General features: G+C 38.1%; 2 protein-coding genes and 1 non-coding gene across 4 annotated transcripts; 1 reads left to right on the forward strand and 2 right to left on the reverse strand.

Annotated features, from left to right (window-relative positions):
* The first annotated feature begins 1,264 nt into the window (after positions 1–1,264).
* On the forward strand, positions 1,265–1,336 carry Trnae-uuc (transfer RNA glutamic acid (anticodon UUC)). Its single transcript has one exon. It is a non-coding gene; the product is annotated as a tRNA-Glu (tRNA).
* Positions 1,337–4,669: 3,333 nt separating this feature from the next.
* Positions 4,670–8,725, reverse strand: LOC111341589 (DNA damage-regulated autophagy modulator protein 1-like). The gene is made up of 2 exons (XM_088732121.1): positions 8,224–8,725; positions 4,670–5,526 (listed from the first exon to the last, which is right to left on the reverse strand). Exons 1-2 carry the CDS (start codon positions 8,605–8,607, stop codon positions 5,095–5,097), a joined length of 816 nt encoding a protein of 271 aa, XP_088588247.1. The 5' UTR covers positions 8,608–8,725; the 3' UTR covers positions 4,670–5,094.
* A 4,143-nt stretch (positions 8,726–12,868) lies between these two features.
* On the reverse strand, positions 12,869–18,280 carry LOC111341592 (zinc metalloproteinase nas-14-like). Of its 2 annotated transcripts, none has more exons than XM_022948584.2 (8): positions 18,106–18,280; positions 17,217–17,390; positions 16,479–16,608; positions 15,651–15,748; positions 15,287–15,370; positions 14,517–14,659; positions 13,764–13,863; positions 12,869–13,228 (listed from the first exon to the last, which is right to left on the reverse strand). In XM_022948584.2, exons 1-8 carry the CDS (start codon positions 18,167–18,169, stop codon positions 13,122–13,124), a joined length of 900 nt encoding a protein of 299 aa, XP_022804319.2. In that variant the 5' UTR covers positions 18,170–18,280; the 3' UTR covers positions 12,869–13,121. The 2 variants fall into 2 exon arrangements, with proteins under 2 accessions (XP_022804319.2, XP_088590463.1); XM_088734337.1 differs by having other exon boundaries at positions 17,217–17,404; positions 18,106–18,254.
* Between the last annotated feature and the right edge of the window lie 407 nt (positions 18,281–18,687).

The following is an 18,687-nucleotide window of genomic DNA, read 5'->3' on the forward strand; positions in this document are numbered from 1 at the left end:
GTTTTGTTTGGGTACGAAAAATGTGCGCATTGCGTTTGTATCGAGCTGGCCATTTTACGGCATTTCAGCATCGGCAAAGCCAGCTTTGAACCAAATTAACGCGAAATTTCAGCGGTTTTCACAATAATGCAAAATTATTTGCGTTTGTCGTGAAAAGGAGGTTTTTGAGTTGTTTTGTTCTCGATTTTTTTCAGAATTAGAAGAAAAGTTAGCGAAGTCACAGTTAAATATTTTTTTCTGGTTTCAAACCAAAGCAACTCCATAAAATTTACTCAAAAATACCTTTTTGAGAATAAAGCTCAAACGCAATGGCAATAAATAAATCATTAGTGTAACTACAGTAAAAGAGAGAGCTGGTGGTAAGTGTTGCGCTCAGTCTTGAATAAAGAAAAACAAAATAAAATTTTTTTCACGAGCGGGAGACAAAGAAAAAAAAATCTAAAACGCAATAAGGAATCGAGCCTCGGACCTTCAAAGTTCTAGCTGATACACGACCTAGCTCGATATCAAGTTGTCTGTGCCGAATGAATCCAATTTTTTTTCTGTCTCATTATAGGCCTTTACCTTTTAATTAAGTTATAGATTTACCATAAGGAAATGTTACAACATTTACTTTTGTAGCCATGATCTGCCTAGAAAATGTAAAGCGACTGATAGTAACTAAAAGCTATTTTTTCGCTGCATTTGGGCAGTACCCTTCTGATTTGATTTTTACCTTAACGATTTCGTCTGGTTCTATATAGTAGTAACGAAAACGTAATGAAATTGAAAGGCAATACGATCGTTTTGTAAACATTTTTTTTGATAAAAGTTTGTCCGTCTTCTTACCTCGATTGTTCACGCGTGTAATTTATGCGCAATATATGCAAGTGGCAGCTACCAGGTTGTTAATTATTCATAACCGATAAACCTTGTTCGGAGCGATGAGGCAACAAACTAGGTCGTTTTCTTATTGAACTTTTCAACTTAAGTTAAATCCACAAGAACTGGAATAAATTTGTAATTAACATCAAATTACGTTGTCTGTGACCTAAATCTTGCCACATCTTGATGTCAAATCAATCACTTAACATTATATGATTGCACAATACTTTTAGGTTTTGGTGCAGTTTCGATTAATTTACAAAAGGTTATGTCTTTTTTAAATTTTACCTCTTCAGAGGAAATCTTCACCTGAGGACATGACGTTTCAAATAACAGAACCATGAAAAGTCCCTTAACAAGGAGTTTATCTAACAAACTTTTCAGTTGCCTGTCAAGCAACTCCCACATGGTCTAGCGGTTAGGATTCCTGGTTTTCACCCAGGCGGCCCGGGTTCGACTCCCGGTGTGGGAAGCGCTGAACACTTCTTTTTATCACCATCCATTCCCTTCGCATTTTTATTTTAATTCGTTTTGAATTAGAAGGTTAAAACAAAAACCAAAATGCGTGCACAGTCCTCCTGCACCGTTCAATTCTCGATCGATGCGTTCCATTTCCATATCCTCGTACTTGATCGCCGTATTTACCATAATGCTAAAGAAACGCACAAAATAACCGAGAAAAAAAGCTATGAACAACTTTAAAACACCACTAGCAATTAAAGCAAGCAAGTGAGGCGGAAGGGAGGCGGAAGATAACCTGATGCAGCGAGCAAAAGACAGAACAACCTGGGGGAACATAACATGTCACTCGTTATCGGGTTGAAAGACTGCATAGAAGTGAGTGAAACGCTGAAGAGAGGTTTGGGCAGGTAAACGTTTGGCGTGACAGTCGAGCGAGCAACTTTTGTAGCTTTACCTTGTTGCTACACACGTGTTTCTACATAATGTTCACAAGCTGCACCATTAATCAGTTTGTTTACAGGCTTAGCCTAAAGACTGTTGTGGCTTCTGCCTACTGTAAAAGAGGAAGCCACATACGTTGTTATTCAGACATAATAAGGCGAACCTTGTGTACTGATCAAGTTAGAATTGATTTTAAATGAAAAGAGGATTATTTCACAACTAATGGATACTCCTTTCACCAAAATTTTCCCACAGATGCTTCCTGTCATATGAAGTCCACGATTTGTTATGGAAATTTTTTGAAATGCGATCCAAGTCTTCCGACTGCATTCATTGTAGTACACAAAAACACGCATGCCGCCGATTCGCAGACTTAAGTAAGATACTGTTACTTATTGTTTAATCTTAAAAACATGCAAAATTCAGAAAATAAAGATGATTACCTTACAAGTTGATAACCCCTCTTTCTTTGGCTGCGAGATTTACTCAAAATGACTCTCTGATCGCGAAAATGATCGTTTGCTGGAGCATGCTGGTACATTTTGTCTCCTTGAGGCGAGTGACGACTGTTTGAGAGGTCCCCTGGAAACATTCAGTTACCTTCAAAACAGCTGACAAAATAGCCCATCGAGACATCCTTTCCCTTGGAAACGTCACCAAATGTTCATTGTCCTTATGAACACTTTACAAGCGAATAAACCTAAATTACAGAACTTTGCGACCTTTTAACCTCCACAACGTCCTAACCCAACACAGCGTCCTTTGCGCGATAACGCTGCCCATGACACTGTGGGCGCGCTCACATCAAGATATCCACACAGGGGGTTGACATTGCAACTTCCAGATTTTAGACGCTATCGAGGAGGCTGTCTGCCAACGTCGAGTTGTCGACAGCAAATGGTTAATCAACCTACTTAACAAGCGGCTTCTATAATGCGCCTGACTTTCCAACTTCGCAAGGAGCCGACGGTAAAATTATCTTGTCTCTGTTTCAAGAGGGCCGCAAATAAATGCGAGGATCTTGTTAGAAGCTTGTTGATGAGAAGCGATTTCAGCATTGCGATCTTGAAAAAAAGCGTGAAACTCCACGGAAAGATTGGGCCCTTCTAGTGCTAGGAAGCCAGCTTAAGAGGTCGTGAAACCAACATCCCATGATTCCTCATTGGAACCATAACAAACAAAGTTAGGGTGTTTTTATACGCTTATGTTTCCACAGGCACCGCCCGCAGTTGATCGAGGGATTTGTCTCCTCAGAATTTGTTCACTGCAGTGATCAGGGATTTTAGAACTACAGCCTACGGCATTCGGTTGTCGTCCTTTTCTTATCGCCCCTTTCTCTGACCGACCCAGCAGTTTTGGGTTCTAATCCAGGGTTAGCTCGACGAAGGAAAATGAAGAGTTAAAACAATTAAGCGACCTCGTTATAATGTTCCTTCGAAACATTCTTTACTCAATTAAAAAAATACTAATTTGCAGTATAAGATGACGAGTGCCTGCTGAGTAGTCGATTGGCGGATCTCTCATGAGATTCTGAATACGAAGCACCTGAATCGATATTGTAAAATAATCGTTTCTTATTTTATCTTTAGGAACATATCAAACTCACGGGGTACAAATAGTCTCTTACTGAATTTCGTGACCACGCCCACTTCATCGGCCCACTCAAATCGAGTGCGATTTTTAGATGTTCTATCATCTTGCCGACTCTCTGTATGAAAAGTTAACAATGTACCACCGAAATATTGAACTATAATATCATGGCTTTCCATTTTGTGTATTTTCGTACTACAAAGTAAAGTTTTGCCCTCTTCATTTTCACCTTTTCCCGAGCGGGTCCGTCAAAATTAAGAAGGCGTTCGTGGTCAAAACAAGACCGAGCGAGGAGTCTTGGGCGATTTCTCTCTTACGCAAGCGCAAATTGAAAATGTAAAAAATCAAAGAGATGAACAAATTTCCTTTGTTTTGATATGTAAATTGTCGAACAAGGAGCAGATTGAACCTCGTCAAATGGCTAGTCAAAACAGCCACACCTTCCTCCTTTTGCTCGTTTCCTCCTTTATAAGCGTGAAAGCAGTGGGAGAAGAATTGGGTAGCTCGGAAAGCGCTTCGGGTATTAATTTACCATCGTTTACTTACGAGATAAACAAGTAAGATTTGTAAAGTTATTTTCCGAAAGAGTCAGAATAAATACATTTTTTTCAGGTTAGATTGCTGTTTTACCCTAACCGTCATCAAATAAATTTTTGTTGCAGCCTACTAATCTATACAATTTCGAAGGAAAATATTCAGATGCTTCACCGTCCCCGAAGGGTCTCCACTCATCGAAGCGTGTACTGTAGCCAATGTAGTGAATTTTCAGTCTCTTGTTGGGTTTGTCAACCTCCGTGACTTCAATATCATACAACTTTGTATTTTTTCTCTGTGAAATGACCTTTTTAACAGGGATGTATGCTGAGTATTCGTTGCAGAATCGCCTTGGTTCTCTTATCTCTCTCTTTGGCTTGTCCGCCATTTTGAAAATTTTCTCAGGAGGGCATCTGGGTTAGCGGCCGCGCCAGGCTGGAACCGACAAAAACAAATGTCCATCGCAGTGGGGAAACAGTTTGATATGTTTGTTTGCTGATCGAGGAAAATCCATAAAATTCCCATTGTTAAAGTGGATATGCCTTTTTCAGAATAAAATTAAACTCTTTCACTATATGATCCAAATGATAAACAAAAATATGAATAAATATTTTTTCGCTGATGGCAAAAGCTACGATGCAAATTCAATCGACTTGTTCTAATCTCATTTTAGACGATAAGATCTAGAAGACCAAAAAATGCTGTCGTCACGTTGAAAAAAATGAAGTCCCAGAAACCCTCGGGTTTTTTTCCCGTTTTACAAGAGTAATCATATAAATGTTATGATGCAGAGAATTTAATTTCAAAACAAACTTTGTTTTCTACGTTAATAAACAGTCATAAAGTTCTTCTTCAAAGAGAAGATATCCTTTTAGTTCTTTTTCGATTGCAATGCTTTTCCCGGGAGTGAACGTAACGTAATTTATTAACCGATCTCAAAAGAGAATGTTCAAGACGATAAATAATAAAATAACTTATGATTCTTCATGATTCCTTAGGTTTTGAATTCTTGACCAATTTGGTAATCTCATTCTTCTGTCGGACTTTACAGGCATCTAGCGATATTTCTCCTAAACTTAGCATTCCGTTAACCCTAATGAATTAAATTAAATTCTTTTCTGAAAATTTTAATTATTTTTAGGACTAAATGTCCTTGAAAATTGCTAACTTATCACTATTACGACTTCACGATGACGGCAGACGTCAATCGCTGTCCGTGGCGTTCTCATCCGCTCCGCTGACAGGAATGGTTGAATACTTGAGCACGTCGCTGCTCTGACCGCTACACCTTGGAATACATTGAATATTTAAGGAAAGTTTTTGGAATTCTTTACAGAACGAAATTCCAAACGCACCAAAACACCAGGCAGCTAGCCACTCTGCTATATTCCCAGCGATCTCGATGGGTTTAATCATTGCAGTGCGGCTGTCAAGTCCACCGCAGACCAAGAATACTAAGACACTCAGTGTAAGAACACTTGAAATGACCAGGCGACCCAAAAACATAGATTTAGTGTTTACATTAAACTTGGTCAGCTGATAAGTGATAAAGGTCTGGGCCCAACAGTAGGCAGCACCGCTGACAAAAAGGAGCACAGCTCCAATTATGTGCACAGCCGACAAGGGATTATCAACCTGGAAAATAGAAATACTTCCTGTTAAAAAAAGAAACTAACCCTCTACAGCTTAACATCAATATGCACATTCTCCATACCGTTCTCTATACAATTCTTAAGGTGCTGACAAAGGAGAATTTGCTCAACAATCAGGAGCTAGCTTCTGCAGTTGTTGATCATTTTCTTTATTCTCATGACCTTAATGTTTGATTCAGGTGTGATATTGAGGAGAAATTATAAGCCAGTCACTCTAAACTTAGAGTTGACTCAACCGCAGAACTCGCCGTCACCGCTTTGGCACTAGCCTTCGTGTATCCGTACCCTCCCACCCCTCCAAGGAGAAACGGAAGGGAAGGAGGGTACGGCCACATGTAGGCTACTTTGGCACGTGTGTTTCTTTGCCCGCGGGAAAGTACGATATCTTGAGCAACGTGAGCCCGCGAGCAGTCTGCAAGGGAATTGGTACCAGACCCCTGACAAACCTCTCCCCGACTCGTCTCGAATCTTCCCGGACGGATAAACGCGCGTCTTACAACGCATGCGCTCATTACGAGAGCTTGCAAACGGGCTATCGATTGTCTACCCTGTTCCAGCAGGTGTGAAGTGCAGAAGGAAAAATTTAACAGCGGGATAGTAGCGGACTTGATACGTGCTGCCCACCTACTCAGTCGTGACGTGTCAACTATCCTATTACACGGTTACCAATTAACCAAAACTATGACAAAATTCGAGAAAGAGACTAGATATCGGTTGTACGTATTCATAAAAAGAAACACAAGTCTTAACTTGGTGAAATGCGTGACAGCAGCGCGCGCACCTGACGCATGCCGTCCACTTACACAGGCAAGTTAAGATTTGGACGAGTACGTGGATATATAGGAAAACAATTGAATTACTCGCTCTCGATTACTATGCGCCATAGAATTTGAAGCATTCAATATCTAACTATTAATTATTTTCAGTTGAGTCATGTTTTGTCGTATCCCCAGCAGTTGTTTGTAGACACGGGCCAGCGGTTTGTCGAGTGCCATTCTTTCCTGTTAGTTGGTGCGAAACGGATTCTCACCGAAAGGCTTCATGGTGGGCGGACACTGTTAATACGTCAACTAAAATGACTTCGGGAAATTGAATCAAATGCAACAATAAAGTTGAGAAAGTTCGTCTCGATTTTTCTCCATGTGAATGTTGAGAATTCCCAAAAAGTCAGGGCGGTGGGAAAAGATTCAACTTTGTTAGATTAATCTACGAAAGACACGTTTTTCATTGCCTTCCGGACATACTTGAAGGAACATAACTGAAAAATTCTAAAATTTAAAGAATGGAGAGGATAAGCTTTTGGGATTCAGCCAAGAATACGGTTCCTTTAGTTTTGGAACCAACTGTGTAGAGCCGGAAAAAAGAAAAAAAAAAAAAAAAAATCGTGAGGATAACGATATGATGGGAAAGGATAACAATTAGTGGTTTAGTAACATGCAGATTTCTCGAAAGCGGCCAGGAAAGCGACAGCCATTAGAAACCGTTGAAACCGTCTCAAAGATTTTAAAACTTAGAAGGCCTAAAATTTTATACCTCTGCACTTACGTGAGATAAGTAAAAAAGTGGATTCGTTCGGCGAAATGCTGTTAAATCAACCAATCAAATAGAATTATTAATCAACGACAAATTTGTTCATTGTTTTTCTCTGTGTGAAGTATAAATTTTCATCTTAATCAAATGCGAATGAGGTAAAAATTTTCGGCAGTAACTCGATTTTAAAAGAATTAGAAAGTCACCTCATTCAATTAGTACTATTTACTCTATAACTTTCGTAATATAACAATTCTTTCAAACGAATAATGGTTTCTAAGTTACACGGAGACAAAAAAAATCTGAAAAAATTGTGAAAGTGCTGGAAGGCCTCTCGGCTTGGCGCTAAAATGAACACGTCATAAAGAAATCAGCCTATGCTTGTCTATTCCGGCAGAAAATCAGTTTTAATTTGCTTATATGGAACATATGCAGTGAAGGGAAAAAAGCGCTTGGAAGAGAAACCTCGATGTGATTCAAAGAAAAAAGCAGACCTCTCACTTTTCCACGCTAAGTAGAGTGGCGAGTGACGCATGCAGTACATCTGAAATACCACACAAACCACTTTCGATTATTCATTTATGCAAACGCACAACGTAATTAGCAAGTTTTAACAGAAATAGAGAATGAATATTTTTTCACTTTGTCACATCGTCCTCGCGGACTGGCTAGGTTAAAAGTTAAAGAAGCGAAAGTGATATTTAACACCTTGAAAACGCATGGCATTTTAGACGTTTAAACCTGGTTCGCGGCCTAACACAAAGGGACGAAACATATATAATTACATCTTCTGATCGCTGCGGATTTTCATAATTACACCAATCATTGTAGCGTAACTTAAGTTGCAAAAAGATTTTACCGATAAGGATGGAGTGGGGGATTTCATTATCTTAAAACCACAAAGAAACCCGTGAAAAAGAAGAAATAAATTTGCTTTCTGAAGTAAAAATTCGTAAATTGAAAGGGGTACAATGTGTCAGAACGCGGCCGAGTGACTAAGCTGCTTATTTACATTTTGCGCGCTCGAACAGGCATAAATCAACAACTCTTAAAAAATTATATTAAAGGAAGCTTAACGGGAAAAAAATATGTCTTCAGCGTTATGGGAAATTTAGGTAAGAACCTTATAAAGATTTTAAAACAGTATTACCTCACGAGATCTGAAATTTGCGACGATAGACACTCCCACGGCACTTCCAATACCGAGGACGTTACTCAGTAAATTGAGTTGCGCTAGATGCGACGATTCGCTGCCTTCTATTTCTCTATTGATCATTTTGATCTGGAAATATCGAACAGCCATCATAACCAGAGTTAGAATTGCAGTGGCATTGAAGAACTCGGCGAAAATCGCTCCTTCGGGATCTTTGTATGTTGTGTCGCTTATCGACGGAACAATGAACGAAATGTCTCCATTTGAGCGTGCGATGAAATAAGACAGAATCAGAGCGATTGTGGCTACGGATATCCATGCTATCACGAAACATCCCAGGCCAGGTTTCAAACATTGCCCATTTTCTTTCGTCTCGCCCATTCTGTGCGATAGATTTCTTACGTGCTCACCGCTAAGCCATGGTTGATCAACTGAGGATTTTCGGTGGCGGCACTCTCAAATTACAAATAAACTCCTTCAATTCAGTGACGCGGGGGTTGTATGCTAATTCTGTAGAAATCAATCAACGAAGTTTGAATAGACGCATTAGGTAACAGAAATACACCGCGTGTCAAATAGTAATAATGTCTTTCAAAAATCAATAGAAATGAACTTGAATGCCCTTTTGACAAACAAAGTAAATTCGCTTGCCGATAAATTGACAAACCACTCATCATTTTCTCGCTGTAACAAATGAATTATAACCCATTCGTTGTGTATTATTTCCATGGCAGAGAAGCGCGTTGTTTCCGGAGTAGTGTCTAAAGTTTATTCTTTTCTTGCCTTACGACAAACATATCCTCTTCCGTCCGTCCGATCATTAAAAACTTTTTCCGCTCAATCCATTCAGAAATGGTAACCCTTCCTTTGTCGTAATTTTTGAACGGAGAAAGCTCTGGAAAAGAATAAATGAGATTTATGAAATTTATGACGACGCACACCTTACCGGAAACATTGTAAAATGCATACACTTTTTCTAGATCCTAAATTTTTGTTAACCTTTTAATGATTCAAATAAGAACACAGATTTATCTCCGAATTCAAGCCTGCTGGTAAATTAAATTAATTTTTATGCAGATTCTTTTTTTTTAAAACTGTTATCAATTTGTCGCTCAGTTGGATCCTGCCCATACAGAGCTTTTGAAGAAGTTCAACACATCCGAACCATCGAGCTTCGCATGATTATGTCGCAAAGATAAACACTTCGATTTATCAACTATAGCCCAAGAGCTACATCTCGAGAACTCCATTCCTCGTGTACACAAATCCTCGATGACTCGAAATTCCCGCTGACTCGTTCCATTCATTTCATTTTCCATGATTTTGCTTTCTATAATTCGGACCACGTTTGTCAATAAGTGATTAGTCGCCAAGAACATGCAAAACACGCGATTCCAAAGAATCTTAATGGCATAAATCTTTTCCACTGCTGCATATAGATAGATACTTCATATCGCGCATGAACCGTTCTTTTTAGACATGTGATACAAGCCCACTGTTACACTCAGAAAGCTAAAAACAGCGATGAAAAGTAATTAAACGTAAATAATAATAATAATAATAATAATAGTTCCGCGAAAAAAAAAAGAAAGTTAAGAGCAACCATTCATCTCTGGTTGTTTTGTTTTGTTTCCGTGCGCAACAGTGCAAGAAATTTCATTTCACCGTTCACAGGAGTTAAACAACATGAACAAACGTAAATAATAATAATAATAATAATAGTTCCGCGAAAAAAAAAAGAAAGTTAAGAGCAACCATTCATCTCTGGTTGTTTTGTTTTGTTTCCGTGCGCAACAGTGCAAGAAATTTCATTTCACCGTTCACAGGAGTTAAACAACATGAACAACACGATAAAAATCGCAGGAAAACCTCAAGAGGGGATTTGATTCGCCGAGATACCACCAAAAAAACTGAGTAACATAATAATACCATAGAGCTCAATGTCCTCATTAAAAGTTATATTGGGCTCATCGTTTGAAACTACATGGAAGGTTAAGTTCAGAAAAAGTTCGGCGAATATTCCTGAGGACTAACGAAAATAAGTGACGGCGACAGCGACAAAATGTGTTGAAACAAGTCAACGAAAAGACCTGAAGGTAGTTCAGTCAGGCGAGAAATGGGTCGACGATAATTGTCTGGTTTGTCTCGACAAACCGCTATGTAGGAATATGAACAGACTAAAAAATCCTGTATTTGAACTTCATGTCGTGCAAATTTGGTCTGAAAATACTTATGATTTCAAAGCGAAGTCGCGCTAGGCGCTTGTTTGAGTGCCGTTACAAATGTGATCTCAGACCAAATTGCGCTCCATTCAGTCCAATTACCATTATTTATCATTATTTTTTTTACAGAGCTTCATTTCCAAATTTAATCATATTTGGTCAAATTTGTTTTAAAGCCAGCCAATGACATTAATCGAAACTAGAAAACAACAGATTGCGTACTTGATGTGATCATGTGATGCTGTGGGATCACGAGGCTCTGCCGTGTAAGACCGCAACAAAGCGTGACAACTGTGATGATGAATGTTGTTGTTGATAAGAGTACTGACCACAATATCGAAGTCAAAAAAGAAGATTCTTTCAGTGCGTGACCATTGCGTGACACTTTGACGCGAGCACCGTTGTCTGTACTCATGGCCAATCAGATTGCGACATTACTGATTCAGAGTAATGTCGCAATCTGATTGGTCTGAATCAGAAACCTTGAGCCATCTTCTTTTTGATTGCATAAAAACAAAAAGTTTTTGGAGAGATTTTGAATTGTATTTTTACAGTCTTTCAAAAGAATTTGTACACCTTACCTTGAAAGATGTTATTGTAGGTATTATAATCACGAACTGCCGTTTACTTAATTACTTATTACTGATAGCTAAGATATATTTATGGGATTGGAGAAGAACTCAAATATTACCCAATATAACTGGCTTAAAATTAAAGGTTAAAAATAAGTTTGAAACAGAAAAATATGTGTGTATGAAGAATAATGCTTTAGATAAATTTAATAAAAAGTGGCTAATAAATAAGTAACTGGTTAAACCACTGCAATACTAGAAGTAGTAATATCTGTGTTAGTATTTTATAGTACAGTGTATTATAGTACTGTAAAACTAGTAACAGTGGCACTTAGTAGTACTAGTAGAATGTAACAATAGTGGTGTAAGCTTTTGAACTGTTTTGTAAGTAGTGTAAACCGTTGTTACACTGTAAATAATGTGAGTAGTAGTATTGTACTGTAAGTTACGTAAGTGACTGTATTTGTAATTTGTAAGGTTGTGAATAAAATAATAATAATAATAATAGTAATAATAATAATAATGATAAAAAGATTGCGACATTACTGCGAATTGTGGCAAAAAATAAAATGGAGGGAGATTAGATATAGGATGGATAGTTCGAAAGGATAGTGCGGGGTAAAGAGACAGATTGACGTAGGTTGTCGCTGGGCAGAGTGCATAAGCTAAGGAATAAGAGTATACAGTGATAATTTCGTCTGGGTAGTCTAAGGGGAAACAGTTGGTGTTTGAATTTGCAGTCGTCTACGTCTAGAGAGGCTGAAAAACTGCAGTATCGTTTGGTCTCAGTTTCAAGATGATACCAATGAAAATATGTTGTGGATTATGATGAAGAATGATTTTACGTGTAATTGTGGCGTGCCTTTTGATATATTCTATAGTGACTTTTGTGGTGTCTGATGATAAAATGGTTAAATGACGAAGTTCGTGCCAGGTTTATGGTGAAAGTGATTGGAATTTGGGATGGTCCGAGATGCAAAGAGTAGTTATAATGTCAGGTAGATTAGCTCGCGTGTTTTGCATAAAACCGTCATCTGTTTAACGACAGAAAATAAACATTTTGTCTGTAGAGCGGTGAGTCAAATTGAATAATAAATGCTTTGTGTTTGTATCGTTTCGCTCGCTATATGCGCATTTACCGTACCTTAACCGTACTTCTACAACTTCCGCTTCTGTAAAATCAATACAAGGTCCGCATGAAGTGAGAACTTGTGCTGTTCATCGATTTTTAATACGATTCTTGATGTTCTCATTTTCGGTGGTCGAGTCTTCTTTAAGCTTAGATCTTCTGATTTAGACCTTTAAAACAACTTATTTTAGTTAAAGATGGACTGCACTTTAAACGAAAGTAGCGAGCGTACCTTATTTGCATAATGTTTACAGCCCAGCGAGCGATCGAGCCACCGCATTTTCCCATTACCCACGATAACTCGTGTTGCGCATGCGTAATTTACGAGTTGAAAAGGAATATTCGCTTAGTAATAGGTCCGCAATTTCCCGCCTATGGTAACTACCCACACCCCCACCCACCCTTTTGAATTGCTGATAGGTGGTATTACCAGGTTCATATAGCGATTCAGGTTAATCAAATAATCCCTATAAAAATGAATTACAGCTCGTGACCAGGGTGTGTACAATGAACCTGCCCAACAGGTTTTGTAAAAATGTTTCACGTAAAGATGAGTTTGTCTTGCTCAATTCGACTAAAAATGACAGTAATAAGGGCGGAGGGGAGGGGTCGCAGAACTTGCTTTTGAGTCAAAAGTGCACACAACTAAAAATTAAAACTGTGTTTTCATTAAAATGTGGGGATGATGACTTCTCACGAGGGAGAAAATTACCACCAACTCACAAGAAATGTTTTTTAATTGTATGATACCATTGCTGAGGCAAGACACTACCACAAGAGTGGTCGCTTTGATCCAAAAAACAATAGATTGAAAATGAATTAGGAAACCGTTCTGAGCCTCTTTAGAAAAACGAAAATTACAAGCAACAATGACAAAAGTATGTGCAGGTACATGTACGGAACTTTTACTAAGTTCGTTTGACACACAAGGGTTGAAGACTAAATGCATCATGGCGGTTATCTTATTCTCAGCTAACTGCATTGGTTGCATAGTTTCTTGCAGTTTTCCCTAACTACAGAATACCGGCTGCAGAAGCTTACTGGCCACCGCTGGCAAAAGCTCCATCTGTCTCGACAAACTGCGATTTAGGAAATGAAGCAAAGACGTTTGTTATTTATAGTTGCTGCAGCTCGTTGAATAATCTTCTAAAATATCATATACATGTACACACTTCCTACATTTCTTTTTTATCAAATTTCATTCCGCCAAATAAGGCGTGACATGTGAGACCGTAGTACATTTTAATATTTCGTTGGAATTAATTTATAACACAATGAATGCAGACTGAAAATGTTGTTAACGGAGCAACAGCGCCTCGACAGGAAAGAACACTTGTAAAACTACTTTTTAACGTGCCAATCACCTGTCCCTTATCATTGCTTTTTGACCTTATAAAGACTGGCCTTCTGGGTTATTTTTCTGATTGACTAAGCAACTCGCGAATATTATCTGCACGTATTAAAAATTTCCAAAAAAGAGCATGTTTCAGAAATAGTTGAAAAGCTGAAAAAGTCTTAAACAGAAATGAACTAAACCAAAACTGAAATTTAATTACAAAAAACAAGATTGATATGTATAAAGAAAAAAAAAAATGGTTATGATGCGTCACAAACCTCCTCCGCCTCTTTTACTACATTCACTTTGGTACAAACGGTTCGCTTGCTGTGCATCAATTGTACTTAGACCATTCCTTTGGCCAATAGCTCCTTGATACTGGAAAATATATGTATAAACGTCATAAGTAAGTGAGTAAGTAACTTTAATCAACCACTGTAGTCCATCCCGGAACGAAAGTTGGTTGGTATGATCCATTTGGGATTAGGAGGTTTATTCTGTTTCCTTGTTCGCAGTCAGTAATGTATTTCACACAATGCCTTCCTCCCTCCATCACTCTTCCCCCAAATCTGCAAATGTACTGCAAAAGTCTATCCAGCTATTGAAACTTGTTGTTGGTTCTAAGAAAACAAGTTGCTCATTGAAGGATGAGGGTCCAACTCGACAGCTAGTCAAAAAATGTCAGAGGAAGTGGAGCATATTGGCTACACCAGTAAATAGTTCGTGTAGTTGGGTCTAGGATCCTGTTTCACGGGGCTCCCTGTAACTTAATGGGCCCTAAAAACTTGTTTATAACTGCTATGAAATTATACAAGATGAAGACAGTATTAAGATATCGGGAAACAAAAAGAGAACGAACCGGTGTATGAGGTGAGATGTGATCTCTTTATCTACATTCCATAGATTTAGATTTTTATGGCTTCTGGCTCATAAAGTCACAGGACCTTTGTGAAACGAGCCTTTTTGTCTCTTTGTAAATCCAGGAAACATAAACGAAAAAAATTGTGTTGGTAGCTATAATAATAACTTACCCTCGGGTTTTTCGTTTTTATCGTTAGACGTCCGTTTCTACTGAAAAATCTACTTCCATAGTGCATTAGGCTTTGATAATCGTAAGGGGTGCCGAGAGAATCAATGGTTGACCTTGGGTACTTCCTAAAATTATTCTCTTTCCCTGCAATAAATTACATCAAACATTTTTTGTCGGGAAAGTCGGTAAATGAAAATATAACTGGTGGAAGTAAGGAAGAAAATTGCTATCAATCCTGATAACGAGAGCCCTTTTGAAGAGAACTCAAGAAAGGTTTGGGTTGCCATGAGTTAAAAAACAAAATGACCGGAAAAATGGAAGTAAACGGTGTTTGCCACATTTCTTTTCACACTTTGCACAGTATGTTCAAATCTTTTGAAAATAGGAAGAGGTCGAGCGTGAAGCCAAAAAACAAAAACAAAAACAAAAACTAAAATAACTTCAGATACTTCTTTGGATTACAATTTTAATAAACTTTTGACGTGCTGATAATATGCATTGAGCAATCAAGGATAAAAAATGAAAAGAGACCTAAGAGGATACGAATATTTCCTTTGGTAAGTGAAAAGTACGGGTTATTGACAGTTAACTGAGTGAAATAATTCTATGACGAAACTGAAATTTAGATTTTTAGTGCAAGATAGCGCGTGCACCTTCTTGGGAGTAATTGTACATTAGCTTCTTAAAAAAAGACTAGGTGGAAAAATCCAAGAATGAAGAGTTTTGCTGTAATGGGCTTTTGAAAATGAGTTGCGAATCAATTTGCCTCACCTGGTTGTACATTTTGCAACAGCACTGTGACAAACTGATCTCTATCGGGGCGAGACTGTTCATGAAAGAATCCTATGGCATGACCTGTGGAGAATTAGAGAAAATTTTAAGAATTTTTGAAGTGGTCTTAAGTTCGTATCAAGTTGGTTTTAATTTTGCGACGGCTCTAAAAATATTGCCCCTAAACAAATATATAAAATAAAGCATCTAAAATATAAACAAATAAGAAAACAAAAAAGCAAACCAAAAAGGTGAAAAAAAAAAAAAAACCAGAAGAAAAACAAACAAACAAACCGACCAAACTAAAAAGGAAAGGAAAATAAATAAAATAGCATAAACAAACACAACAGACAAAATTATTTACCGATTTCATGGGCAACGATTCCTAGAGTCCAGCATCCGGGGGCAAGGTTGATAACTTGAGGTCTTCCAGTTCTACCCACACTTGAATAACACCCTCCACTAAAAAGTAAGTTGACATCAGGAGAATGCATTTATTATTTATACAGTATAAAGCGCTTTCATGAAAAAACATACTAGAGTGTCGCTCTGTTTAAGTTGATCATTATGGATCTAGCGGGCGAGACCCAATGGCAGCGCTGAGGAAAACTTTGATCACTAAAACAGAATTATAATCTTTTATAAAAGCTTTACGAGTGACTCGATGTCTTTAGAGTCTTTATCAGGGTAAAAGATTCTCTTCAGTATAACATGTAACGGCGCCGTTAAGTGTCAGGTACTCCAGCATTCTTGATCTACAAAACCTTTGGTGAATTACATTGCCGTCTAGGAAAAGGCAACAAAGAAATATACAATGTTTTAAAAAGCACGCCCAAAGTTTTTTTCCTTTACACTTAATATTTTGGTTTACGACGTACTGTTTGCAGTCGCTAGTCTGGTTTGCGTATAAACTCTCTTGTAGCGGAGCGCGCGCAACGTAGCCCCGTACGAAGGGAAACAGAGCCTTGATTGCTTCGTCTTGCCCATCCATCAATAACACCACGTTGAGATATTATGGCTCTCTCTTTTGAAATTTAGATAAAATTTTATTTAGCACCAGAAAAAATGCTAACATGCTGTGATAGCTCGAATCTCTAATTTCGCTAACCATTTCTTTTAACTTCGTTCGAACCTTCCAGCTTATGAATTACCGAGATATGTTTTAAAGCAGTTTACGCCAACATTCTCTTACTTGCGTAAAGTAAATTCTACGTAGGCTCTTTCATTTGTTCGCCTCTTAAAACGGATGCATGTCTTTGTTGTCCATTCTTCCATTCCTTGATTAATAGCCGTAAAGGCCCTTTCGGTGTTCGTAGTTCCACCTGTATTTTAAAATAAAGACACAGACGAGTTAGATTCGATCTCTTGTACCAAGTTTAATTTTTTCATCCTGTGCTTGCATTCAGAATTCGAATCGTAGATATGATGCAACAAAGATCTTCATCCAGCAATACACTTTGAATTGTGACACAGGTGAAGCGGATTATCTCAGCGACTTTTTGAACTAAGAGTTCCGAACTTTTAGTTGAAATGAAAAAGGGTAAGTCTGAACTCGACCATGTGTCTCATCTACACGGGGCTCGTCCCGTTTTAGTGATATAAAGCGACTAGGGGTGCTCTGCCGTCCTGGCGTCTTGCTGGTAACCAGCTGTCGCTTCGTTTTTAATTTTATTTATGTGTAGTTTATATGTCTAATTTCGAAATTCAAAGAGACTTGTACAAATATGTCCAAGTAAACATACAGTTTGAAAATATCCGTATTAATCTTCGAAAAGGATAATGAAAAACAAAAAGCCTTGCTCTCTAGCTAATTACGTGACATTACAGCTACAGTAGTACAGCAGATGCCATCTTCGTCTTTGGTCTATTAAAAAGCCACGAATTACAATGGTTGGAGAGTTAAACGATAACATATTTTATTCATCCTTACCAAGCATATTTAAGATGACATAAGGAACCTCTCCTAACGGCCATAGTCTGCTTTTGATCGCGCCTCTTTTGCGGGAGCTATCAACATCCATTCCATGCTCGGCTTTATAGAGGAGATCGGGAGGGAGAATGATATCTCCCTCGAATAAATCCTTATCATCCATTCCCAAGTTTTCTATGGTTCAAAAACTGCATACAATCGATTAGTTGTTGAATTGTTTACTAATTTATTCAATTTAACAATTATCATTCATGCAATCAACCAATGAATTATGCAGTCAATTCTTCCATGAAAATAATCAAATAATAAGTCTTGCTCCATTGGTCAGTAGGGCAGTCAATTAGTTTCCCAATTTAAAAAAATGCATAAGCGAAACAAATTTATGGAGTTTTATATACTTCCATTCTCTCTGACTCTACTAATAATAATTCGTCACAGGAACAGAGGACCTCCATCCTACTTTTCTGGGATAGGTACGTTTCAATAGAAAACTAATAGCTTGTAAATGACTGCTACGCTTGTGATTAATGCGCAAAAAGGATTCGGTGTGAATTCGAATTCGAATTGAAAATTGTAGCTATTCCCGGCAAAATCAGGTGGACTTCGTACTGTAGAAAATTTCAAAGATGGTGATTTATTCTCCAACGATCGTACTTTAAGAATTTTCAACGTGGTAAATCAGTCCATGGGTTTCTTACGGCGTATCAATTAAATTGCTTAAAAATTGTGACGGCTAGAAAAATCAATAATCAGAAAAAGCGGCCGGAACGAACTGAAATGTTCAAAAAAGCGAAAACAATTCAAAATTCCGAGCCATAGCTTCAAAAAGTATGATCTACTTTGGAATTATTACAAGAAATCATGGAACCATGGAACAATCCGATCTCACCATCAGGATTTTCCGATGCAGCGAAGACTGCTGTCACCCATAGGAGGAAGCCCATGCGCGTCATGCTTCTTTGTCTTGCTAACGAATTCTTATTCTCGGTCAGCTTAAGTTTTCTTGCCAGTGAAAACTTTTGCTAGAAACTGATGCTACTCGCAAAAAAGCTGCTTCTTATGGACTTCAGTCGTCGATTATCCAATATGTGAGTGCTAAATTTGGTGATCTAATGCTGCGGCAAAATTAGTGTAGAAAAGAGGTAATCACTTAGTTCCTATTCCAATACACCTCGGGAAATTTTCTGTGAGTAACAATTAAATATATTGTGTTATCTTCCATGCGAAAGCTAAGCCTTTTTCTACCGCAGTCGCCAAAGAAGGGAATCAGTTCACCCTCTTTACGAAAGCGCCCGCTGTAGTGACGCAAACAGTTGCAATATTGCAGACCCTGGCAAATCTGACTTCTTCCAATACACCTCGGAAAATAGTCTGTAATGCTATATATTGTGATATTTTTCATACGCAAGTTAAACCTCTTCCTTCCGCGGCCGCTTTACGAAGGCACTCGCTGTACTAAAGTCAGGTTGCA

The sequence above is a fragment of the Stylophora pistillata genome, chromosome 9 (assembly GCF_964205215.1).
Source record: "Stylophora pistillata chromosome 9, jaStyPist1.2, whole genome shotgun sequence".
Classification (NCBI taxonomy): domain Eukaryota; kingdom Metazoa; phylum Cnidaria; class Anthozoa; order Scleractinia; family Pocilloporidae; genus Stylophora; species Stylophora pistillata.

What these genes read in the sequence shown, in the direction of transcription:
- LOC111341592 (XM_022948584.2), bottom strand. Translation starts at nt 18,169, where the DNA reads ATGACGCGCATGGGCTTCCTCCTATGGGTGACAGCAGTCTTCGCTGCA. An exon ending in GTAGAATTTACTTTACGCAA is followed by an intron (nt 15,749 to 16,478) that starts GTAAGAGAATGT and finishes CTTACTTTTTAG; the next exon opens with TGGAGGGTGTTATTCAAGTG. An exon ending in TAAAAACGAAAAACCCGAGG is followed by an intron (nt 13,864 to 14,516) that starts GTAAGTTATTAT and finishes TATATTTTCCAG; the next exon opens with TATCAAGGAGCTATTGGCCA.
- LOC111341589 (XM_088732121.1), bottom strand. Translation starts at nt 8,607, where the DNA reads ATGGGCGAGACGAAAGAAAATGGGCAATGTTTGAAACCTGGCCTGGGA. An exon ending in CAAATTTCAGATCTCGTGAG is followed by an intron (nt 5,527 to 8,223) that starts GTAATACTGTTT and finishes TCTATTTTCCAG; the next exon opens with GTTGATAATCCCTTGTCGGC.